Below are 25,670 nucleotides of genomic sequence, written 5' to 3' on the forward strand. Positions count from 1 at the left end.
GCTGATAAGAGTCACCGGCAGGGAATTGGTAACAGAAAGAGAGCATAGTAGTCAAGTTAACCGTGTCACTGTGTTCACTTTCATACCGGCAGGTCAGGCTCTGGAAGGTGCTGAGGCTCATGGGGAACAGGAAGCTGCTGAGGACGGCCCTCAGGTCTTCCTGTGACACCAGTCCAGAGTGGGTGACATCAAATGCTTGCAGTGCTCTCCACACTAGGGTACAGCTCACACACAACTAACAGAGACACACACACACACATTACGTTGGGGAGTAGACACACAACACTAATGACAGGAAGTGAGTCAACGCTGTGGTTGCCGTGGGGCTCACCCCCATATGATGTGCAGTACTACACTGCTGCTGCCTTCCCACAAATTAGTCATGATTAACACACTAACTCAGGAGCAGATTTTTCTGGGCAAACATTTTAATGAGAAGTGTTCCCTCTGTCGCGACGCATACTAGCACGCCACTTAGAGCCAATTTCCCCTCTCTGTCTCATCTAAGAGGATAACGCACGGAACAGGGCCAGATGGTGACATACAAACAAGAATAAAACACACACAACTATGCACACATACACAAGCAGGAGCGTACAATCACATGCATGCTGCACGCAAACGCACACACTGTCATAGCTTAAACCAATCTGGAAAGATGGTATCCTCCCAATCATATCATGTGACGCTTTCACTTTTCAACAGTGACCTTGATAAGGTCATTGTGCAGTTGGCCAATTGTTTAGCTAGTGGATAATCTCTGTTATGCTATTTTCTCCACTGAGTTGGCCACAATACTTTATCATGGTGCCGTCAAAGTTGACTATTCTACCTTTTCCAGGAAGAGCGTCTGCAGCTCATCTTGAGTCAGGCCTTGGATCTCCTGTGTATCTCCTGTTGCATTCTGGGACAAGGCACTGTTCCTCAGTTTTATCTTGTCTGGAGGACTCATTTCTTGCCAGCCCAACGCTGTAAAACACACGATGTCATCAGTCATAGCCAAGACAGATTAAAGTGTTCGGCTGTAAGCTTAATGGTTGAAACTCTGTGTATATTTGTCTGTGGGTCTGTGTGTCTCTAAACAGCTATTTGAGTACCTTATGAACTGATTGTAGTCATTTGAGTTATCACGCCCTCCTATCATACAATAAGACCCCTACGTTACCTAGCTTTGGAGGCTCCGGGACAAGCTTCCTGCACTTGTTAGATTCCAGGCCCAGCTTCTCCAGGAACACTTTATAGGACATGGTTGCCATGTTGTTAGGGCTGTGGTGGGTCCACAGTCTGCAGTGGGGAGGAGATCAAATCATAGTCCGTTTTATTGGGTAAGTAAACCGAAGATCAGAAAAGGAAATGAGAGATAGAGGGGCAACACTAAGAGATATGTGCTGAAAATAAACAGAGCAAGAGAGAGAGAGGGTGAGGAAAAGATGGAGAGAGAGATAGTGTGTGAGAGAGAGAGAGTGGGACAGAGAGAAAGTGAGAGGAAGATATAGAAAAAAGGAGAGACAGTGAGACAAAGTGAGAGAGAGCTTCCTGAGTACTGAAACCAATTAAAGCCATGTTAAATTAACCTGTCACACAGAATCCTCTAGAGCCACATCACTAAAAGTTGGGCGACGTTTCTGGAGTGGATTTGACTGCAGGGCCCAAAGTTTTAAAAGTCAATTAGCTCTCTCTCAATGAAAAGACAAAGGACTGACCACAAAGTTAGCATTAGTTATCATGTCCATTCCAAAAGATTACTTCTGACCGTAGGGAGTACTGGAAATAGTTGGATCCATCATCCATGATGGGTGTGTGTGCATGCTTGTATGTATTGGACTCTCTCTCCCACCTCTGGTAGTCTCTCTGTGATAAGGGGAAGCAGTAGTTCTCCAGTATCCTGCGCAGCTCGTGTTGCTGGATCTGTCCGTCTCGGTTGTAGTCGAACAGACGAAAGGCCCGGATTACATTCTTCAGGTTGCTCCCAATCTGCAGAGTTTCAAAACCAAGAAAACAACTCAGAAGTGTCTGTGTGAACTCCTAAACTCTGTCTGAAGCTCTCTGACTTTCATCTGCACAAGCAGTGGTATTGACGCCTCTGATTCTGAAGCCTTGATCTGTTGATGCAGAGCAGAGTGTGTTCTGTTCCCCAAAGCACTGTGTTGGGGTGAGAGGGGAGGGTGTAAACACAAGTACGGCAGACTTCTGAGAGACAGAGACGGAGCAGAGGGGAAGGGGAGGGATGTTAGAGGGATGAGGGCTGAGTCAGAGAGATAGGTAGGTTTGGGTTTGGAGGCTAGATACAGACTGATTTAAGTCAGACTTATGTCAGACTTATTTTGTGATTGTTAATGGGGGGTAGTTGGAGTACTATTTTGGGGTAAATGGTTTCATGAGGGGTTAGGGCAGATAGCTGGGTTTGAGTTTGGGGTCCTTCTAGAGGGGTTACATTTCTGTTTGTAGGTAGTTGTAGGTTACAGGCGGTAAGTGGTAACATTTGTGGGTAATAAGTACAGTATGCTGTACATCTATAGGTTGACTAGCCATAAAGTAAACGGTGATGGGTTAGCTATGGGGAGTGTCCTTTAGAGCCACTGTGTGATCACTCCTTCCTCCATCTTTCCTCGTTCTCCTCCACACTTCAGCTCATAGCTCGGGGTGCCACGGAAACCATGGAAGAACAGGAACAGATAGATACTAAATATACCCCGTTGACTCTTGGGTAATCAGAGTTTTCTGTCGCCCAAAGAGTTCTCTGTCTAATTGCACTCTGATTAGCAGCGCTACCAAACGTCTGCCTGAAAGACAAGCAGGGGAGCCTCCCTCTCCCCACTGGGCTAACACACTGACATTGTCTATACGGCAATGTGTTGCACATAATACTGTCCTTCCAAATGGAGAAGGATAGACTGAAAACAAGCTGATAGAACACCCTCAGGGTCGTATTCATTAGGCACCAAAAGGAAGAAAATGGACTGAAATAAGGAGGGACTGCCTGAACATATCCAATAAAAAACACTTATTCGGTTTTCGTTGCGAAACATTTTTAAAACGTTTTCCATTGGATTCCCTAACGAACACAACCCAAGACACCTTAACTGACCTAAAATATTAGCATCATATAGTAAGTACCCTTTAGCGTCTCATCATTTTGAGTATCATAATGAACAATACTGATTCAAGACTCGATTCCAAAGTTGTTTGAGTCCGCCTTTTGATTCTCTGCTCTCTGTTGTTAACTTCCTAAAAATCTCCCACTGTTTGTAGAATCTAACAACTTCGACAACTATGAAAGCTTTCAGACAAGCATACCAATTACCTCTTGCATTAGGACCAGCTTTCATTCTCTTCTGCTGGAGTCAGGGGAAAGGAAACGCTAGCTATACAGTCGTGTCGTGTTTAAAAAAAGATCAAATGAAAGGGAATGTATTAAAGACAGATATAAATATGATCCCCCCCATCTCTCCATCCCCTCTCCCAAACGAAGAGGATTCTGTGCTAATTGGAAATGTGTTAAAATCACAAAGGAGAAAGAGAGGAGAGCTTACACTATTAATGAGCAGAGACATGGGGATATCATCATCCAATCTCCAGTGCTATCTCTCTATCGCTATCTCTCTATCTCCTCTCTCTGCACACTACGGGCTACGGCTACTCCCCCTCTCCTCTCTCCGTTTATCTGTCTTTGTTTCTTCCTTTTCTGTTCCCTCTCTCGCTTGCTCGCTCTCGCTAACTTTTTGCTTTCTCTTTCTCCCTGCTTTTCTGTCTCTCTTTCTCTTGCTCCGTCTCTCTGTGTCCCTTCCTCTCTCTGTCTTTCTCACCACCCTTGCTTCCATCATTTTGGTGTCCTTTCTCTCCCATCCCTCTATCTCCACATCCTCTGTCTAACTCTCCCTCCATCCCCTTCCCCCACTTCCATCCCATCCTCTCCCTCCCTCCCTCCCTCGCTCTCTCCCATCCCTTCCTCCCTTGTCTCCCATCCCTGTCCCAGCCAGTGCCAGTTCACCATTAGGCAGCTGTGTTTCAGGTTGGCATGGCTTGGGGCCTGGCATGGTGCCACAGTGAGCACCCCTCGCCACCCGCCCGCTCGGCCGGCCCTGCGCTCGTTAATTAACGAAAGCTCTGTTGTTTTTGTTTACCAGCCTGTTATATGTTAATCCATCTTTGTGTGTGTGTGTGTGTGTGTGTGTGTGTGTGTGTGTGTGTGTGTGTGTGTGTGTGTGTGTGTGTCCTTGTGAGCTGGTTAGAATGAGATGGATAACACAGCCATAGATCTAGTCACTCAAAGGGGCATTTGGGGATGGGTTACAGACTGTGACTGGCTACATATCATCTCTGTCTGTCTGTCTCTCGATCTCTCACTCTTGCGCTATCTCTCTCTCCTTGTCTATGTTTCTCCCTCTTTCTCCCTTTTTTCTCAATTCCCTGCTTCTTACTTTGTCACTCCTCTGGTTATAGTATATTTGTATACATAAAACGTATGAATATGTATTCACTCACTACTGTGAGTCACTCTGGATAAGAGCGTCTGTAAATGACTAAAGTAAATGTATATTTCTCTATCTCAAACTGACAACGCCAGGGAAGCCACAATAACTTGTCATTATTTACAGTGTCATAGGGTCAATTGTGTGGAGATGTGTGAGTCTAGGTCGGACTCTGAAGATGTCTTGTAAACAGTGTGTAATGACAGGCCTAAATAGTGTTCCCGCTCCTCTTTCTGTCAACCAGAACTCCTCCACGTGCAATCTAACCTTTCCTGTCACCGTGAATTATGGGTAGGAGACAAGCAGAGGGACGCGGGTGGCTCTCTGAAGAGAGCGATGAAAGAGGAGACGGAGGGAGAGAGTCAGAAAGGAATGAAGGGAGGTGGATCACAAATAGAAGTTAAGAAGAGAAATCACAGTGACGCAGAGAGGGGGGAGAGGGAGAGAGAGGGAGAAAGGGAGAGGGGAGAGAGGGAGGAGCATAAAGAGAAGAAAAGAGAGAGAGAGTAGATCAGAGAGAAGAGTGCTGCTGCCTTTACGTGTATCTGTCAGTTAAGGGGCTAATTCTTCTGAGGTCAGAGCATGTCGGTAGAGGTGGGGGTACGGAGGGGGATGGAGGGGTACGGAGGGGGATAGAGGGGGATTAGGGAAAGTAGAGAAACTGAAACTCAAAGCATACGCCTCTACTCAAGGTGACATAGCTAAACCTATTTTGGACGCATTTGAAGTTAAGTATGAGGGAAGTTGGACTTACAACATTATTATTGATTGAATGAGAGGAAGGGAATGAATGAGAAGTTCGGGAACAGTGAAAGACATAGAGAGCCCACTCAGATCAACAGCGAGATAAACATAGCGAGAGAACCCAATGACCCCAGAAAGCGAAAGAGTGTTCCCCATTCAAAGGTTCTTGGATGGTTACTCCAGAGGTGAGCTAATGTTCTCCCTCTGCACTTCTCCAAGGAGGTGGAGGTGGGAAGTATCAGAGGAGGGAGGTAAGAGGGGGACTGCGGTCTACATGGAATATTGATAAGTGAGGCGCATGTGCAGGGTAAACAGCTGTGACTGGTACTTCATCATATGTGTGTGTGTATCACTCATTACCAGCCACAGCTGTTACTCTGAGACTCACCATGCTCTGCAGAGACGACTCATCAGAGAGTGACCGGAGACACACCCACTGTCATACACACACTCATATATGCACGCAAGCACACGCATGCACACACACATACTCACTCATATACACACTCACACACTCATAAACACACACACACATACACACACACACACACACACACACACACGTGTGACTGACCTAAGCTGTGATGTATACTCTTAGAAACCTAAAAGGGTTCTTCGGCTGTCCCTTGACCAACCCTTGTTGGTTCCAGGTAGAACCCTTTTGATTCAGGTCTCTCCAGAGATGTTCGATAAAGTCTGGCCTCTGGCTGGGCCACTCAAGGACCTTCAGAGACTTGTCTCGAAGCCACTCCTGCGTTGTCTTGGCTGTGTGCTTAGGGTCGTTGTCCTGTTGGAAGGTAAACCTTAGCCCCAGTCTGAGGTCCTGAGCGCTCTGGAGCAGGTTTTCATCAAGGATCTTTCTGCACTTTGCTCCGTTCATCTTTACCTCGATCCTGACTAATCTCCCAGTCCCTACCGCTGAAAAACATCCCCACAGCATGATGCTGCCACCACCATACTTCACTGTAGGGATGGTGCCAGGTTTCCTCCAGAAGTGACGCTTGCCATTCAGACCAAAGAGTACTAGGTTTCATCAGACCAGAGAATCTTGTTTCTCATGGTCTGAGAGTCTTTAGGTGCCTTCTGGCAATCTCCAAGTGGGATGTCATGTGCCTTTTACTGAGGAGTGGCTTCCGTCTGGCCACTCTACCATAAAGACCTGATTGGTGGAGTGCTGCAGAGATGGTTTTCCTTCTGGAAGGTTCTCCCATCTCCACAGAGAAACTATCAGAGTGACCATTGGGTTCTTGGTCACCTCCCTGACCAAGGCCCATCTCCCCCGATTGCTCATTTTGGCCGGGCGGCCAGCTCTAAGAAGAGTCTTGGTGGTTCCAAACTTCTGTCATTTAAGAATGATCGGGGCCACTGTGTTCTTGGGGATCTTCAATGCTGCAGACATTTTTTGGTACCCTTCCCCAGATCTGTACCTCGACACAATCCTGTCTCGGAACTCTACGGACAATTCCTTCAACCTCATGGCTTGGTTTTTGCTCTGACAAGCACTGTCAACTGTGGGACCTTACATAGACAGGTGTGTGCCTTCCAAATCATGTCCGATAAATTGAATGTACCACAGGTGGACACCATTCAAGTTGTAGAAACATCTCAAGGATAATCAAAGGAAACAGGATGCAGCTGTGCTCAAGGGTCTGAATACTTATGTAAATAAGGTATTTCTGTTTTTTGTTTTTTTATACATTTGCAAAGATTTCTAAAAAACTGTTTTCGCTTCGTTATGGGGTATTGTGTGTAGATTGCTGAGATCTTTAATTTAATCCATTTTAGAATAAGGCTGTAACGTAACAAAATGTGGAAAAAGTAAAGGGGTCTGAACACTTTCCGACGGCACTGTACATTACTACATTACCCACTGCACAGCAGCCTGTCGTACAGCCCAACAGAAAAGAACTGTGACAACCCCAACCTCTGAGGGCTTCATCTAACCACGGATTCTATTTAGTACAATCCTCTATTTCACATCACAATAAACAACCTAGTTAATATCTGGAACATATGCACTGCAAAATGCAAATACGGATGGTTGCGTTATACGCTGAACCAAAATATAAACGCCACATGCAACAATTTCTAAGATGTTACTGAGTTACAGTTCATAGAAGGAAATCAGTCAATTTAAATAAATTAATTAGGCCCTAATCTATGGATTTCACATGCCTGGGAATACAGATATGCATCTGTTCATATACCTTTAAAAAAAAGGTAGAGGCGTGGATTAGAAAACCAGTCAATATCTGGTGTGACCACCATTTGCCTCATGTAGCGAGACACATCTCCTTTACATAGAGTTGATCAGGCTGTTGACTGTGGCCTGTGGAATGTTGTCCCACCCCTCTTCAATGGCTATGCGAAGTTGCTGGATATTCCCGGGAAGTGGAACACACTGTCATACACGTCCACCCAGAGCATCCCAAACATGCTCAATGGGTGACATGTCTGGTGAATATGCAGGCCATGGAAGAACTGGGACATTTTCAGCTTCCAGGAATTGTGTACAGATCCTTACAACATGGGGCCGTACATTATCATGCTGAAACATGAGGTGATGCGGCTGAGTGGCACGACAATGGGCCTCAAGATCTCGTCACTGTATCTCTGTGCATTTAAATTGCCATCTATAAAATGCAATTGTGTTCATTGTCCATAGCTTATCCCTGCCCATACCATAACTCCACCACCACCATGGGGCACTCTGTTCACAACGTTGAGATCAGCAAACAGCTCGCCCACACGACGCCATACACGTGGTCTGCGGTTGTGAGGCCGGTCAGACGTGCTGTCAAAATCGCTAAAAACGGCTTATGGTAGAGAAATTATCATCCCATTTTCTGGTAACAGCTCTGGTGGACATTCCTACAGTCAGCATGCCAATTGCACGCTCACTCAACACTTGTTGCATTGTGTTGTGTGACAAGACTGCATGTTTTAGTGTGGCCTTTTATTGTCCCCAGCACAAGGTGCACCTATGTAATGATCATCCTGTTTAATCAGGAACACTTCAGGGGGTTCTTTTATTTCATCTCGTGAAACATGGGACCAACACATGATCTGTTTATATTTGTGTTTAGTGTAGTATGCCTCCTACGTATGCTGTACATTCTTCTGGATACATAGGGACATTATTATGTTGACATGACAAAAACATCTCCATCTCAATTTCACAGGTGAATCACTTCACCACCCACATAGACATGTCATTTTGTCATGTTTGTCACCTCCCATTTATATAGAGTGGTACCTATCTTCTCCAGGCTTGTGTTGAAACAACAAGGTGTGCATTAGTGTCTTTATATGTGTGTGTGTGTGTGTGTGTGTGTGTGTGTGTGTGTGTGTGTGTGTGTGTGTGTGTGTGTGTGTGTGTGTGTGTGTGTGTGTGTGTGTGTGTGTGTGTGTGTGTGTGCGTGCGTGCGTGCGTGCGTGCGTGCGTGCGTGCGTGCGTGCGTGTGTGTGTGTGTGTGTGTGTGCGTGTGCGTTCGTGCGTGTGTGTCATCCATACCTTGTGTTTGAGGCGTTGCTGCATCTCAGTCAGGGTCATACCCCTCTGGTCTGATCCAGAGACACACCTGAAAGACAGACAGACAGACAGACAGACAAACAGAGAGAGAGAGAGAGACAGGTCAACCTGCTGAACCAAACCAACCATAGGGTCATGTAACACAGATAGTATTTTCACCTATGCGCGTTACAGTGTAAGGGTGATGTGCCCACCTGTGGTAGCTGTCTGGTCTCTGTGCTGTAGAGGAGGCTGTAGAGCTGTAGAGTCTCTGTGCTGTAGAGGAGGCTGTAGAGCTGTAGGGTCTCTGTGCTGTAGAGCTGTAGGGTCTCTGTGCTGTAGAGGAGGCTGTAGAGCTGTAGGGTCTCTGTGCTGTAGAGCTGTAGGGTCTCTGTGCTGTAGTCACCCTGCTGTACCTCCTGAGAAAGTCCATGTAGTCCACCGTTACACTGTCTCTCTTAGACACCTACAGGAAACCAACAAAGCCAGACTGTTTACTCAGCGTATCTGGATCACTGGTAGAGAATGGACAAGGATGGCGATGGTGATAAGGAGGATGATAATGATAACATTCATCATAAGCATAATAATAATACTGAAATTTAAATCATTTTTTTTCCCTAAAACTTCTGAGCAATTCCAGACTTTTGCCCACAACAACCAAAGTGAAGAGTAATGACATCTCCATGGCGTCAGACGGTAAGAGCAGGGTTCTGCCTGTGTAGCGTCAGGTGGGTTGAGCTGTAATTCTGGGGCTGGGTGGTTGGGGAATAGGTGGTGTTTAGAACGGGTCACACCTGGGGAATCAGACCACTGCTTTTATCCTGGCACCAGCAGTGGAACAGTATCTCACTTAAGTAAGCCACACACACACATACAAGCACACGCACACAGATGGATAAGGGAGATACGCACGCAAGCACGCACACTCACACACACATGGATAGGTAGATATATACACACACCTATTCTGGTGGCTCATAATCAAAGTCTAGTCTCTGACACCCTGCCCTACATCCTCCCACGGTGTAATCCAGTGCTTCTGCTCCCTACAGAGCTCTATGGCATTGAGTCTTATTATAGATGTCACACTGTCTAATTATCACTGCTATCAGCAGGCACCGAGCGGAACGCCTAGCTAGAACCACAGGAGTACTGCACCGCTCTGCATTCTCTATATACCTGGGAATGGGGCTGGTAAGACTGCTGTGTACAGTCATGGCCAAAAGTTTTGAGAATGACATAAATATTAATTTTACCAAGTCTGCTGCCTCCGTTTGTATGATGGCAATTTGCATATACTCCAGAATGTTATGAAGAGTGATCAGATGAATTGCAATTAATTGCAAAGTTCCTCTTTGCCATGCAAATGAACTGAATCCCCAAAAAAACATTTCCACTGCATTTCAGCCCTGCCACAAAAGGACCAGCTGACATCATGTCAGTGATTCCCTCGTTAACACAGGTGTGAGTGTTGACGAGGACAAGGCTGGAGATCACTCTGTCATGCTGATTGAGTTTGAATAACAGATTGGAAGATTCAAAAGGAGGGTGGTGCTTGGAATCATTGTTCTTCCTCTGTCAACCATGGTTAACTGCAAGGAAACATGTGCCGTCGTCATTGCTTTGCACAAAAAGGCCTTCACAGGCAAGGATATTGCTGCCAGTAAGATTGCACATAAATCAACCATTTATTGGATCATCAAGAACTTCAAGGAGAGTGGTTCAATTGTTGTGAAGAAGGCTTCAGGGCGCCCAAGAAAGTTGATTCAGCATCCAGAAACAGTTTGGTGACGAACAATGCCTTTTCCAGCATGATGGAGCACTCTGCCATAAGGCAAAAGTGATAACTAAGTGGATAGGGGGAACAAAACATTGATATTTTGGGTCCATGGCCAGGAAGCTCCCCAGACCTTAATCCCATTGAGAACTTGTGGTCAATCCTCAAGAGGCGTGTGGACAAACAAAAAACCACAAATCTAACAAACTCCAACCATTGATTATGCAAGAATGGTCTGCCATCAGTCAGGATGTGGCCCAGAAGTTAAATGACAGCATGCCAGGGCGGATTGCAGAGGTCTTGAAAAATAATTGTCAATAAAAGCCTTTGACACTTATGAAATGCTTGTAATTATACTTCATTATTCCATAGTAACATCTGACAAAAATATCTAAAGACACTGAAGCAGCAAACTTTGTGGAAATGAATATTTGTGTCATTCTCAAAACTTTTGTCCACGACTGTAGGTATAGTGCTCTAGCGTGAAGGTCAGACCCAGGTCATTATGTTATAGTGAATGTTCAGTGGAGTAGAGGTAGGCAGTATAGAGTAGTGGGTGGCACCTTCGCCCTTCAGACATGACAGACTCCCTCTGTTTCTTTCTCTCTCTCTCTCTCTCTCTTTCTGTCTGTCTTAGACTCTGTCCATCATCTGCCTCCGTCTTCCCCTCCACTCCCTCTCTGTCCACCTCTTGTTTGTCTTTCTGTCAGTCTGTCTTATTTCTCTTTCCCTCCCTTCCTCCCTCTCTAACTCTGCTCTAGGACTTCCCTGTAATTATTGGAGCAAGTGTTTTTTAACATGTAAGGCAACCACCGCCTGCTAAATAATTGATCACGATTTAAAAAAATAAAAAACATTTAGACGCACCGAGCTCTCAATCGCTTCTCTGAAAGTGTTTGAGAAACGGATGAGACAAAAAGGAAAGGAAAGAGAAAGAGGAGGGAGACAGAGAAGGAAAAAAAATGCCGCTTGTGGCATCTCCCTCCCTCAAGCACAAAGCGACTTCCACATCAAAATGTCAGCAGCACAACAGCTGCTGCTCCTGCGATATGGTCCTTTTAAAGTAAACTTTCAACAACTCCCCTCGAAAAACACAGTCTTTTTAATGAATAAGGAACAGAAAGACTGAGAGAGGGGGAGGAGGAGGAGGAAGTGGGAGGGAGGGAGGAGCACAAAGTGCTGATATTATGGGTGGAAATCTGTGGGAAAGACAGGCAGTCAAACTGTCAGGCGTGAGCGCTGAAACGGAACAAAGAGGAACAGTGGAGACAATTACATTGGCGCTGTGGAGTGACGAGAGGCATCGCACAGCAACACACCACGGATGGAGGGAGAAGGGATACACCGTATACATGATAAACAACTGTGCTGTAGGTGTATATCACTACCCATAACACCACTCTGGTACTGATCAATGATAAACAGGTGTGGATGAAGAACAAACAGTGGGAGGTATAGGAACACAAAATGTAAACGCGCGAACAGCTACACTACGTCACTAAATATCGATCAATGTCCCCACTGCTTTCATAAACAGTGCAAGGGAATGATCAATTTGATCAATGAGTAATGTGGCCAATGCCATTACTACTATCAGTGATGCATCAAGAGAGTCACATTTCCTTAAGTGGTCCTCATGTACTGAACAAAAATATAAACGCAACATGCAACAATTTCATTGTATTTACTGAGTTACAGTTCATATGAGGAAATCAGTTGAAATGAAATCAATTAATTATGGATTTCACATGACTGGGAATACAGATATGCATCTGTTGGTCACAGGTACCTTAAAAAAAAATCGGCCTCACAATTCGTCAGGGTATTTTTGTGTATTCAAATTGGCATCGATAAAATGCAATTGTGTTCTTTGACCATAGCATATGCCTGCTCATACCATAGTCCCACCGCCACCATGAGGCACATTGTTCACAACGTTGACATTAGCAAACCGCTCGCCCACACAATGCCATACATGTCTGTTGTTATGAGGCCGGTTGAACATACTGCCAAATTCTCTAGAATGACGTTGGAGGCGGCTTATGGTAGAGAAATTAACTTTTAATTATCTGGCAACAGCTCTGGTGGACATTCCTGCAGTCAAGATGCCAATTGCACACTCCCTCAAAACTTGAGACATCTGTAGAATTGTGTTGTGTGACAAAACTGCACATTTTAGAGTGGCCTTTTATTGTCCCCAGCACAAGGTTTACCTGTGTAATGGTCATGTTGTTTAATCAGCTTCCTGATATGCCAAACCTGTCAGGTGGATGGATTCTTTTGGCAAAGGAGAAGTGCTCATTAACAGGGATTTAAACAAATGATGTGCACAACATTTGAGAGAAATAAGGTTTTTGTTTGTATTGAAAATGCATGGGATCTTTTATTTCAACTCGTGAAACAGGGGAAACACTTTACATGTTGCATTTATATTTTTGTTCCGTGTAGTTCTGAAAACAGAAAAGGGCAGTGACACCCAAACCAAACATCTGTGCACAGCACTTGTCCTAAAACGTTATAAAGAAACTGAGAACTCCAAGACTATGTAGTAAGGCTTAGTGGAAAAAGTTTAAATCATTTCAGATACGGAAACGGTGTCCCCTCTCCATGAGCCATAAAACCCTTTTTAACAGTATGTGATAGAGCATCACTTGTCATTACCAAGACTAACCTCAAGTCTTGTCCTGCCATCTAGTGGCCAATATAGTCAATGACCATGCAGTGGTGGCGATGTGGAGCCCGGAGCTTGAAAATCAGCATTACTTTGTCAGACTATGCAAGAGCAGAACATAGGACACCTGTTGGGTGTACTACAAAGCAGGTTCAATGAGTTAGCCTGCTAACTTTGATAAACAACCAGAAATAATTATGGATTTCTGGTTCTTTAAAAAAGCTCAACTTAAATATGTGTTTTTGGTTGTTGAGTCAATTAGACCATGTCAATTTCAAGCATATCTTTAAAAAAAATAACAAGTTATTTCAGAATATTTAGGCAAGTTAGCTGGCTAACTCATTGAACCTGCTTTGTAGTATACCCCACAGGTCACAGATCTGTTTGTGCTGTCTTGCCAACTGCTATTATCATTGGAGTTGGCAAGACAGCACAAACAGATCGCAAACCAGTCTATAAGAGACCCACATCTGCCCTCTCTCACCTTGGCCAGCATGGCGTTGAGCTGGGTCTGCGTGAGGGGGAAGAGGAAGGCCTCCACCACCTGTCTGAACTCCCCCCGGGTCACTGAGCCGCTCCCCTCAGGGTCCAGGGCCTTGAACGCTGCCCGCACATCTTCCAGCCTCTCCCCCAGCCTCCGGGGGAGCAGGGCCTTGATCTCCCCCAGGGACATATGCTCATCTGAGGCTGACTGTACCAATGAGACTGGAGAAGGACATGGAAGTGATGAGGAGTCTGTGTGGGGGACACTGTTTAGTGTGTTTGGTTTAGATTTATTCCAGGGTTTTGCCCTTACGGTACATTATCATGTTAAGTTATGAGTAAGCTATGAGTTGAGAATGATATATGAATGAACTCACCTGAGTCTGACTGCAGTGCTGTCTTTCTGGGTTCCCCTGCTCCCTGTCCTTCCACAGGTGTGTATGGAGGTGTGTGTGTATATGAGTGTGTAGAGCCAGGTGTGTGTGTGATGCTGATGTGCTGGGCGGTCCAGGGGCGCGGGGCGATGACCAGTCCTCGGGACATGAGGGTCAGGTCCCCCAGGCCCAAGTTGTGGGGCACCACAGGGGGGGTCCGTCTCATACCTTCTGGCTCCGGTGGAGCTGTGGGGACAGGGGGGAGAGAAGGGTGGTGCATACAGTACTCACTGGAGAGTTTTTGATATGTGTGTGTGTGTGTGTGTGTGTGTGTGTGTGTGTGTGTGTGTGTGTGTGTGTGTGTGTGTGTGTGTGTGTGTGTGTGACAGGTGAAACCCAGGTGACATTATTCATGAGAGCAGGGTGTTCTGTTCCTGCGTCACATGAGGATGGTTTACAATGTCTTACTCTTCCCAACGCAAACGCACCATAAATCAACTCAAGGCTACTGTTCTACTTGAACTGTGTGTTAAGATATCAGACAAGCACATTGTAGAGGAGATGTTTGCCAGCTTGTCTCAGTCAATCAAAGCAACAGCAATAGGAAACATTTTACATCGGGGATGAGAGCAGAATTTAAACATAAAAGGCAATTATTATTTTACTTCAAATTAACCTTTTCATAATTAGCATAAACTTTGAAGTCGCCCCAAGGTTAATCACAACATTTACATATTTGCCTCCTGCTTAGATTATTAAAAGGGCAGTTGTTTATTAAAATGTTTGTGTTGTTTTATGCAAATTATGTCACAAATGAATTCATGAATTAGTACTTGAATGGAAAGTACCGTTTGTAATTTAGAAATATCAAAATTAGTTCCTGTGATCTCTCCATTTGAAATGCTTGTTTGTTGTAAATAAATTATTTGACTTTGCTTGTTTAATTTTAATAAGCTGCAACTAAAAAAACATCCATTAAAAGGGGCAGGAAGAAATGTAGCCTACTACAATTAATGAATGTCATAGTTACCCCCTTCCTTTATGTCATGTAGTTCTGGATAGATTGAAATGGTCTCTCTCTCTGACTCTGACCTACGTTCTCCCTCGGGTTTCTTTGGAGTTGAGTAAAAGCGCAGGGGGACGCAGAGAACGCGTTGTGGTTGTCATAGAGATGTATTGACACCGTTCTACAGTTCCCGACTCCTCCCGCTATTGTTTATGATTGGATGTTATGTCAGGAATTCCCTTCATGCCTTTGCCTCCACTTGAAGCTACATTTCTTCATCCAGAGTAGTAGACCCTCACGCAACAGTAAACACATCGAGTGGTTAGTGATAAGGACTATGGTGATACTGCAGACGCCTACTGAAGTAATAATAAATGTATTCAACTTCTATCGCTGTTTTTTTTTTATTTTTAATGACTCTCAAAGCGCTTGAAAACGCAAAACGATCAATAATCAAATAAAGCAGCTCCAGTATATGGTAAGAGTAGGTCTGGACTACGAGTTTCAACCAGAGTTGAGCGTTTTGAGTATTCCAAGCCTCCAGATGGAGCAACAGTTGAGAGGGAACCACATGGCTTGAGCAGAGGGAGGTTGTCAACGGAAGTATCAGCGTTTATACTTTGACTCAAAATTGCTAGTACGTAATGCAAGTGCATTGAAGACATCACACGCAACACAATTGTCCTGAATACATAACTTTATTAATAAACCAGCAAGCAAGCATGTAAAGTACGATGCATTATGCCCAGGTTAGGACAAACCTACAGGCATATAAAAACCAAACAAACAGTACACCACATTACCCTTGTGGAGGTGGGCTGCAGCAGGATTGCCAACGGTCGTAAACAGAGAGAATGAGAGAAAAAGCTGACAAGAGAGTTTATTTCCCTTTTTGTTTATTGTCTATTCCACTTGCTTTGGCAATGTAAACATGTTTCTAAAGCCAATTGAATTGAATTGCTAGTGAGATACAGACAGAGTGAGAAACAGAGAAAGATACAGATAGAGTGAGAGAAACAGAGAGAGAGAGAGAAACAGAGAGAGAGATACAGACAGAGTGAGAGAAACAGAGAGAGAGAGATAAAAACACAGAGAGAGAGAGAGAAACAGAGAGAGAGAGAAAAACACAGAGAGAGAGAGAGAAATAGAGAGAGAGAGAGAGAGAGAGACAGCCATAGAGAGATACAGAGAGAGAGAGGTAAACAGAGAGACAGAGAGAGAAACAGAGAGAGAGAGAGAAACAGAGAGAGAGAGAGAGAGAAACACAGAGAGAGAGAGAGAGAAAAAGAGAGAGACAGCCAGAGTGTGAGAAAGTGAAAGAGGGAAGTCCTAAAGCAGAGAACTGAGCCTGTGGGAGGGGTCTGTTGAGATTGTTACATCCACATCAATAAACACATTCACAAGTGTCCAGCAGAGCAGAGGGGTTGGGAGGGGAGGGTCTACTGGTCTGTCTGAGGGCATTTAAAGCAGAGAGGAGGAGGAGGAAGAGAAAGAGATGTAAGCAATAGAAGAGAAAGGGGGCTCTGATGACAAACAGAGGGCGATTATGTTTTGATGCCTAACCTTTGGGGAGGGATGAATACATCCATCCATCCAACTTTGGATCCAGTCTGAAGGGACATGTACTTGGGGGATAGCACACAGAGAATGCTGGTAACATGGAGGGATACTCTGTTGTCTCAGTGTAGTACATTAACTCTATAGGTGGCTATGGGTCTGAGGACAGAGAAAGGCATCACTTTAGCAGCATGAACAAACAGAACTGATATGAAAGGCAGTTGTGATGTGTTGTTTTTGTGATTTTGCTCACACACGAGCATGTACACACACACACACACACACACACACACACACACACACACACACACACACACACACACACACACACACACACACACACACACATCCCCATTCACTTCAGCAAGAAAGGCTGTTACAAAAAGTCTAGTGCTGATTAAGCTAATGCCCATTGAAAGCCTTTTTGTAACAAACAAGCTATGTAATGTACTGAAAGTGAAAAACGTGTGCTAAAATGAAGGACTAGGTCAAATAGGAACTGACCTGGATACAGCCAAAACTGAACACTTGCTCTGTATCAAAGGGCAGTCATGGGGGGTTTCTATACTTGACTCTGAGCTGGACTTAAGATTCCCCACCATAGCATTCATACAGCGTTTAAAAAACATAACACTGTCTCAACGTTAAGTGTTGAACGAGATGTGGAAGCTTCCTCTGTATTGGTTTGGCGACGGCGCCACAAACTTCCATGCGTTTCCCTCAGGTTTGGGGCCACTGCCACATACACAACTCGCTAAAGAGCACTGGTATACATACACAGCGGTACATACTGAAGAAGAATGGAATGATGGGCGGAGAGGGGGGACATAGATGGGGGTGGGGGATGGGATCTGTGCCACATTGGGCTAAAACAGGATCTCGCTGATTGGCTGAGAAACTGACCGATTGATTGATAAATCTAAAATTTATTTGTGAGCTTTTTAAGGATGCAATCTTTATATTGATTGATTGGTGTGTTGACTGACTAATTTATTGGGTGATTGATTGGTTGGTTGATTGACAGCTATAGTCTTTGGCGGTGGAGCGATTGATATATACATTATATCCAATACGTGATTGATTGATTGATTGATTGATGAAGAGAGGCAGAGGAGTGTACAGTGTTTAGGCAGCAGGAGGAGGAGTGTAGTCCGTGTTCGTGTCGTTGTGGTCCGTCGGTCCGGTCCTCACAGGCCGAAGTCAAAGGTCAGGTCAGACTTGCCCATCTTCTGTCTATACACCGTGTCAAACTTGTCATTCATAGACACGGTGAAGATGTCCTGCCACAGTCCCACGCGACCTGACAGAAGAAAGAGTCACATGATCATACATCACTGAGACAAACGGCCCGAGAGGAATGGTCAATAGTCGATATTAATGTTATTATTTTGAAACCTTCTTTATTGCATATTGATCAGCTCATAGGCTATCCATGCTTCCGTATGACTCCCAACCGTGTACAGTGAGGTCCATAATCACCCTCCATAGAAATGAGCAAAAAAGACTATGAAATAAATAATACAAATACGGAGATACATTTTGGTGGGGAAATTATACACTGCTCAAAAAAATAAAGGGAACACTAAAACAACACATCCTAGATCTGAATGAATGAAATATTCTTATTAAATACTTTTTTCTTTACATAGTTGAATGTGCTGACAACAAAATCACACAAAAATGATCAATGGAAATCAAATGTATCAACCCATGGAGGTCTGGATTTGGAGTGACACTCAAAATTAAAGTGGAAAACCACACTACAGGCTGATCCAACTTTGATAATGTCCTTAAAACAAGTCAAAATGACGCTCAGTAGTGTGTGTGGCCTCCACGTGCCTGTATGACCTCCCTACAACGCCTGGGCATGTTCCTGATGAGGTGGCGGATGGTCTTCTGAGGTATCTCCTCCCAGACCTGGACTAACGCATCCGCCAACTCCTGGACAGTCTGTGGTGCAATGCGGCAACATTGGTGGATGGAGCGAGACATGATGTCCCAGATGTGCTCAATTGGATTCAGGTCTGGGGAACGGGCGGGCCAGTCCATAGCATCAATGCCTTCCTCTTGCAGGAACTGCTGACACACTCCAGCCACATTGTCTTGCATTAGGAGGAACCCAGGGCCAACCGCACCAGCATATGGTCTCACAAGGGGTCTGAGGGTCTCATCTCGGTACCTAATGGCAGTCAGGCTACCTCTGGCGAGCACATGGAGGGCTGTGCGGCCCCCCAAAGAAATGCCACCCCACACCATGACTGACCCACTGCCAAACCGGTCATGCTGGAGGATGTTGCAGGCAGCAGAACGTTCTCCACTGCATCTCCAGACTCTGTCACGTGCTCAGTGTGAACCTGCTTTCATCTGTGAAAAGCACAGGGCGCCAGTGGCGAATTTACCAATCTTGGTGTTCTCTGGCAAATGCCAAACGTCCTGCACGGTGTTGGGCTGTAAGCACAATCCCCACCTGTGGACGTCGGGCCCTCATACCACCCTCATGGAGTCTGTTTCTGACCGTTTGAGCAGACACATGCACATTTGTGGCCTGCTGAAGGTCATTTTGCAGGGCTCTGGCAGTGCTCCTCCTGCTCCTCCTTGCACAAAGGCAGAGGTAGCGGTCCTGCTGCTGGGGTGTTGGCCTCCTACGGCCTCCTCCACGTCTCCTGATGTACTGGCCTGTCTCCTGGTAGCGCCTCCAAGCTCTGGACACTACGCTGACAGACACAGTAAACATTCTTGCCACAGCTCGCATTGATGTCCCATCCTGGATGAGCTGCACTACCTGAGCCACTTGTGTGGGTTGTAGACTCCGTCTCATGCTACCACTAGAGTGAAAGCACCGCCAGCATTCAAAAGTGACCAAAACATCAGCATAGGAACTGAGAAGTGGTCTGTGGTCACCGCCTGCAGAACCACTCCTTTATTGGGGGTGTCTTGCTAATTGCCTATAATTTCCACCTGTTGTCTATTCCATTTGCACAACAGCATGTGAAATGTATTGTCAATCAGTGTTGCTTCCTAAGTGGACAGTTTGATTTCACAGAAGTGTGATTGACTTGGAGTTACATTGTGTAGTTTAAGTGTTCCCTTTATTTTTTTGAGCAGTGTATTATTTTATAGTAATACAATTGCTCAGAGAAAGAGATTTTGTTTAACAAGTTATATTGAGCAAAATAGCCCCATAACATCAAAGATCCAACAGCATATTTTACAGTAGGTAATCAAATCAAAATCTAAAAAAGATCAAGATAATTACACACGGAATAGATACACAACGAGTAACAATAACTTTGCTATATACACGGGGTACCAGGTCGCTGCGCAGGGGTACGAGGTAATGGAGGTAGATATGTATATACAGTGCATTCGGGAAGTATTCAGACCCCTTTACTTTTTTCACATTTTGATACGTTACAGCCTTATTCTAAAATGGATTAAATAAAAAATTGTCCTCAGCAATCTACACACAATAATGAGAAAAACATGTTTTTAGAAATATTTGCACATTTCTTAATAAATAAAATAATATGAAAAACATAAGTATTTACATAAGTATTCAGACCCTTTGCCATGCGACTCGAAACATGCCAGCCCGCTTGGACTTTGTCAAAAGGCACCCAAAGGACTGTCAGACCATGAGAAACAAGATTCTCTGGTCTGATGAAACTAAGATTGAACTCTTTGGCCCGAATGCCAAGTGTCACGTCTGGAGGAAACCTGCCACCATCCCTATGTTGAAGCATGGTGGAGGAAGCGTCATGCTGTGGGGATGTTTCTCAGCAGCAGGGACTGGGAGACTAATAGGATCGAGGGAAAGATGAATGGAGCAAAGTACAGAGAGATCCTTGATGAAAACCTACACCAACAGAACAGAGAGCAGTCGATTTGTTCGCTCGTTAGGAGGCCGCCTTGCCTGCCTCTTTTTTCGAGTCCCAGTGATTAGGGCCTGGTCCGCAGTAAGCAGAATATCTAGAGCTGCCAACTCGTTAAAGAGGCTCGCAAAACAGCTGCTATCTAACGTAGTGCCATCTCATATATCTAGGTATGGGGATCTTTCCTGCTTATACACCCTTATTACGACGCCAAATCCACCACTGGTGTGCATGGCCAAGGCGTTCTATTTTCATATCGACATTGGTGTTGAAATAAGGGTGTAGAAGCAGAAAATAACCCCATTCCTACTGTACAATATGGTGGTGGATCTTTGATGTTATGGGGCTATTCCACTTCCACTGGTCCTGGTGCCTTTGTTAAGGTCAACGGAATCATGAACTTTACCGAGTAGCAGGACATTATTTTGCCAAAAACCTGGCTGCCTCTGCCAGCAGGCTGAAACCTAGCGGATCTTCCAGCAAGACAATAACACCAAGGACACATCAAAATCCACAAAGAAATGGTTAATTGACCTCAAAAAAAATCACAATTTTTCAAAGGCCATCTCAGTCATATGGATTTGAACCCCGTTGAAAACCTGTGGTTTGAATTGAAGAGTGCCGTCCATGGATATCAAGGATCTGGAAAGATTCTGTATGGAAGACCACGCCAAATGTGTTCTCCAATCTCATAAAACATTTTAGAAAAAGGCTCAGTGCCGTTATCCTCACAAGGTGAAGTATTGAAAGGTATTGAAAACATATTTTTGAGATGAAAAATATTACTTGTTAAACTAAATCTCTTTCTCTGAGAAATTGTATTAGAATAAAATAATATAATTTTTGGAGCATACAATATGGGGCGGCAGGTAGCCTAGAGGTTTTCCAGTAACCGAAAGGTTGCTAAATCAAACCCCCGAGTTGAGAAGGTTAAACTCTGTCGCTCTGCCCCTGAACAAGGCAGTTAACCCACTGTTCCTAGGCCATCGTTGTAAAACTGACTTGCCTACTTAAATATATATATATTTTTTAAATATAGCTCAGTATTTTTGTATTATTTATTTGCTACAGTCTTCTTTGCTCATCTATCAAGAGCGACAATCATTTTGGGCATGTCTACAGATATGGACTCACCTGTCCTCCAGTAGTGTGTATGGGAATGTGTGTTTATGGCCCTAATAGCTCAGAGCTGTGTGTTAGACCAGCACCAGGTCAGAGGCTAGGGTCCGTGCACTAAAAGAAACAGAACGTGGAGAAAACAAGACAAATCTGACAACAAATCATAAGAAAAAAACAACATAACAAAAATCTACAATGATCAACATGAAAAATGAAATCATAATTATATTAAAACAACATTCATAAATCATAATGCCAGAAAAAGAACAACAAATGTGAAATGATTTCCAAACTGAACAGTAAGGTGCAACTCCTTGTGCCAGAAATCACTGAGCTGTAATTACTATGTTTAACCACAGGGAGGCGTTGCAGAGCAAAAATATGAGTGTATGGAAATGCCCTTAATGAATGGTCCAGTGAGATATTCCCTGTTCCTTTGAAGGTTTATGTTACTGCTGGGGTATGTACATCTGACTCATGATCTACGGTTTGCTACAATAAAGCTCTCGTTACTCTCTGCCCCTAACAGACCAAGGATCAGACTTCTGCAACCCAGTGCTAACCTTCACCACTATGAGCCAAACAACTAAACTGGCCCTGGATCATTGCTTAAAGTTATAGACTACACACAAACACATAATATGTAACTGTTCTACATAACCTTCATACAAATCTGATCTAGGTTGACTCATCCTCAGCCAGGTTAGCAGAGATGTAAAGCCAAATTAACATTTTCTATAATCCTTGAAGAGTGTGAGTGCATCCGTATGTACAGTATACAGCAACGGATAACATTCCAGCTTGCTGCATGTTGGTGTACGGCTGAGGCTCACATTTCGTTCTGATATCCTCTTTCTTTGTCTCTCTGTCATTTCCTCTCTTTCCCTCTGATTCCCCTCTTCTATCTGAGTGCACCATATCATGCACTGCAAGCATGCTTGTGTCTAGGCTTGTGAGTGTCTAATAATGGCCTAAACAATGTATATGATGCAAGCAGCGAAGCTATGAATGGGGCTAGAGGGAGTACACCAAGTACAGTGTGTGTGTGTGTGTGTGTGTGTGTGTGTAAAGGTTGGAGTTGACATACACACGTTAGGTTACTGTCCCTCTTGGCACACAGCCTTCACCCCTTCCATTCACTTTACGGCACAAAACACGCAATGCTTCAGTAACCCCACAGATCTCTTTACTTTCTCAACTCTGTCGTCGGGAGATATTCGGAAATCTCTGCCTCCGTAACAATCATTCCTTGGCTTATCTTTAGTGTCTGTCTACCCCTCACTTCTGTTTTCTTTCATCCTTATCTTCCTTTCCTCTATGCCTCTATCCCTCTCTTTCTCTTCCTCGCTCTCTACCTCTGTCCTTCCCTTTCCCGCCCTATCTCTCTCCCAAATCTCTTGCTCCATCTTTCTCCCTCCCTTCCTTCTCTCCCTACCCCCTCTATTTCTCTACTGTCCTCTCTCCCGCATCCCTCCTCCTCTCTCCCTCCTGCAGATGGAGAGGACCTCACCCCTGCAGATGGAGAGGGCCTCTGAGTTGCAGCACTGCTCTATGAGCTGGTTGCAACTCTCCACCATGGTCTCCAGCTGGGCCTTGTCACACGAGACACCCAGGAACCTCGCCAGCTGCCCCACCAACGTCCCCAGGTCCTGGAGAGAGAGATGAAGGAGAGTAGGAGAGGAGAAGAAGAGACAGAGAGAGAGAGAGAGAGGATAGAGTAGAGAGAGAGAGAGAGAGAGAGAGAGAGAGAGAGAGAGAGAGAGGAGAGGAGAGGAGAGGAGAGGAGAGGAGAGGAGAGGAGAGGAGAGGAGAGGAGAGGAGAGGAGAGAGAAGGGGAAAGGAGAGGGGAAGGAGTCAAAGACAGAAGAGAAATGTAAATAAATAGTAATTATATATAGTCACCTCCAAAATGATTGGCATTTTACATGCATGTTACCTCATTTTTACACCCCAGTGAAACAGGAAGCCATGGAAGGCCACAAAACTGTTCCTTAAAAGGGGAAATCTGCAGTTGTTACATCTATTTCTGGACATTATATGTACCCGTTGATTATTGAAGAATATAACTTATAAATGCCTCATGATCTTAGTTCAACTGTCGTACACCATCAGAAAACAATATATAAACTTGTTTTACTCAGTTTGTAAACCAATACTATATATGTCAGGTGCGTGAATGAGGACCCAAAAGTGAATTAACAAACAGAGTTTCTTTAATGATGAACACACGTGGGCTCAGATGGACAGGTAGATTCCGACAGGACAGGACAAGGTTGCAGCAAACACGATGATAGTCTGGTTCAGGCATGAGACACACAAACAAGAATCCGACAAAGACAGGAGCAGAAACAGAGAGAGATATAGGGACCTAATCAGAGGGAAAGAGGGAACAGGTGGGAAAAGGGGTGAATGAGGTAGTCAGAGAAGACAAGGAACAGCTGGGGGAAAGAGGGACAGAAACGGTAACCTAGTACGACCAGCAGAGGGAGACAGGGTGAAAGGAAAGGACAGAAACAAGACACAACATGACAATACATGACAGTACCCCCCCACTCACCGAGCGCCTCCAGGCGCACTCGAGGAGGAAACCTGGCGGCAACGGAGGAAATCCTCGATCAGCGCACGGTCCAGCACGTCCCGAGAGGGAACCCAACTCCTCTCCTCAGGACCGTACCCCTCCCAATCTACGAGGTACTGGTGACCACGGCCCCGAGGACGCATGTCCAAAATCCTACGGACCCTGTAGATGGGTGCGCCCTCGACAAGGATGGGGGGGGGGGGGGGGAAGACGAGCGGGGGCGCGAAGAACGGGCTTGATACAGGAGACATGGAAGACCGGGTGGACGCGACGAAGGTATCGCGGAAGAAGAAGTCGAACTGCGACAGGATTAATGACCCGAGAAATACGGAACGGACCAATGAACCGCGGGGTCAACTTGCGAGAAGCCGTCTTAAGGGGAAGGTTCTGAGTGGAGAGCCAAACTCTCTGACCGCGACAATATCTAGGACTCTTAGTTCTACGCTTATTAGCAGCCCTCACAGTCTGCGTCCTATAACGGCAAAGTGCAGACCTGACCCTCTTCCAGGTGCGCTCGCAACGTTGGACAAAAGCCTGAGCGGAGGGGACGCTGGACTCGGCGAACTGAGATGAGAACAGCGGAGGCTGGTACCCGAGGCTACTCTGAAAAGGAGATAGCCCGGTCGCAGACGAAGGAAGCGAGTTGTGGGCGTATTCTGCCCAGGGGAGCTGTTCTGACCAAGACGCAGGGTTGCGAAAAGAAAGACTGCGTAAGATGCGACCAATAGTCTGATTGGCCCGTTCTGCTTGACCGTTAGACTGGGGGTGAAAGCCGGAAGAGAGACTGACGGAAGCCCCAATCAAACGGCAAAACTCCCTCCAAAATTGAGACGTGAATTGCGGACCTCTGTCCGAAACGACGTCTGACGGAAGGCCATGAATTCTGAAAACATTCTCGATGATGATTTGTGCCGTCTCTTTAGCAGAAGGAAGCTTAGCAAGGGGAATGAAATGAGCCGCCTTAGAGAACCTATCGACAACCGTAAGAATAACAGTCTTCCCCGCTGACGAAGGCAGTCCGGTGACAAAATCTAAGGCGATGTGAGACCACGGTCGAGAGGGAATGGGAAGCGGCCTGAGACGGCCGGCAGGAGGGGAGTTACCGGACTTAGTCTGCGCGCAGACCGAACAAGCAGCCACGAAACGACGCGTGTCATGCTCCCGGGTGGGCCACCAAAAACGCTGGCGAATGGAAGCAAGCGTACCCCGAACGCCAGGGTGGCCGGCTAACTTGGCAGAGTGAGCCCACTGAAGAACGGCCAGACGAGTAGGAACGGGAACGAAAAGAAGGTTCCTAGGACAAGCGCGCGGCGACGGAGTGTGAGTGAGCGCTTGCTTTACCTGCCTCTCAATTCCCCAGACAGTCAACCCGACAACACGCCCCTCAGGGAGAATCCCCTCGGGGTCAGTGGAGGCTACTGAAGAACTGAAGAGACGAGATAAAGCATCAGGCTTGGTGTTCTTAGAGCCCGGGCGATAAGAAATCACGAACTCGAAACGAGC

The 25,670-nt window shown here is 45.4% G+C and overlaps 2 protein-coding genes across 2 annotated transcripts in view; both read right to left on the reverse strand.

Annotated features, from left to right (window-relative positions):
* The window catches only part of efcab6 (EF-hand calcium binding domain 6), a 30,219-nt gene extending 15,958 nt beyond the window's left edge, over nucleotides 1-14,261 (reverse strand). The window contains exons 1-8 of the mRNA XM_036945548.1: nucleotides 14,153-14,261; nucleotides 13,663-13,883; nucleotides 8,943-9,193; nucleotides 8,731-8,797; nucleotides 1,838-1,974; nucleotides 1,166-1,284; nucleotides 833-969; nucleotides 87-235 (exon numbers count right to left, since the gene is read on the reverse strand). Coding sequence (XP_036801443.1) covers nucleotides 87-235; nucleotides 833-969; nucleotides 1,166-1,284; nucleotides 1,838-1,974; nucleotides 8,731-8,797; nucleotides 8,943-9,193; nucleotides 13,663-13,883; nucleotides 14,153-14,261 — 1,190 coding nt within the window. The remainder of the gene's footprint in view (nucleotides 1-86; nucleotides 236-832; nucleotides 970-1,165; nucleotides 1,285-1,837; nucleotides 1,975-8,730; nucleotides 8,798-8,942; nucleotides 9,194-13,662; nucleotides 13,884-14,152) is intronic.
* A 1,980-nt stretch (nucleotides 14,262-16,241) lies between these two features.
* sult4a1 (sulfotransferase family 4A, member 1) overlaps nucleotides 16,242-25,670 on the reverse strand; it is a 28,365-nt gene continuing 18,936 nt past the window's right edge. Inside the window, exons 6-7 of the mRNA XM_036944615.1 lie at nucleotides 23,100-23,238; nucleotides 16,242-17,898 (exon numbers count right to left, since the gene is read on the reverse strand). Coding sequence (XP_036800510.1) covers nucleotides 17,786-17,898; nucleotides 23,100-23,238 — 252 coding nt within the window. The 3' untranslated portion in view covers nucleotides 16,242-17,785. The remainder of the gene's footprint in view (nucleotides 17,899-23,099; nucleotides 23,239-25,670) is intronic.

This window comes from Oncorhynchus mykiss, chromosome 15 (genome assembly GCF_013265735.2).
Source record: "Oncorhynchus mykiss isolate Arlee chromosome 15, USDA_OmykA_1.1, whole genome shotgun sequence".
NCBI classification, from domain to species: domain Eukaryota; kingdom Metazoa; phylum Chordata; class Actinopteri; order Salmoniformes; family Salmonidae; genus Oncorhynchus; species Oncorhynchus mykiss.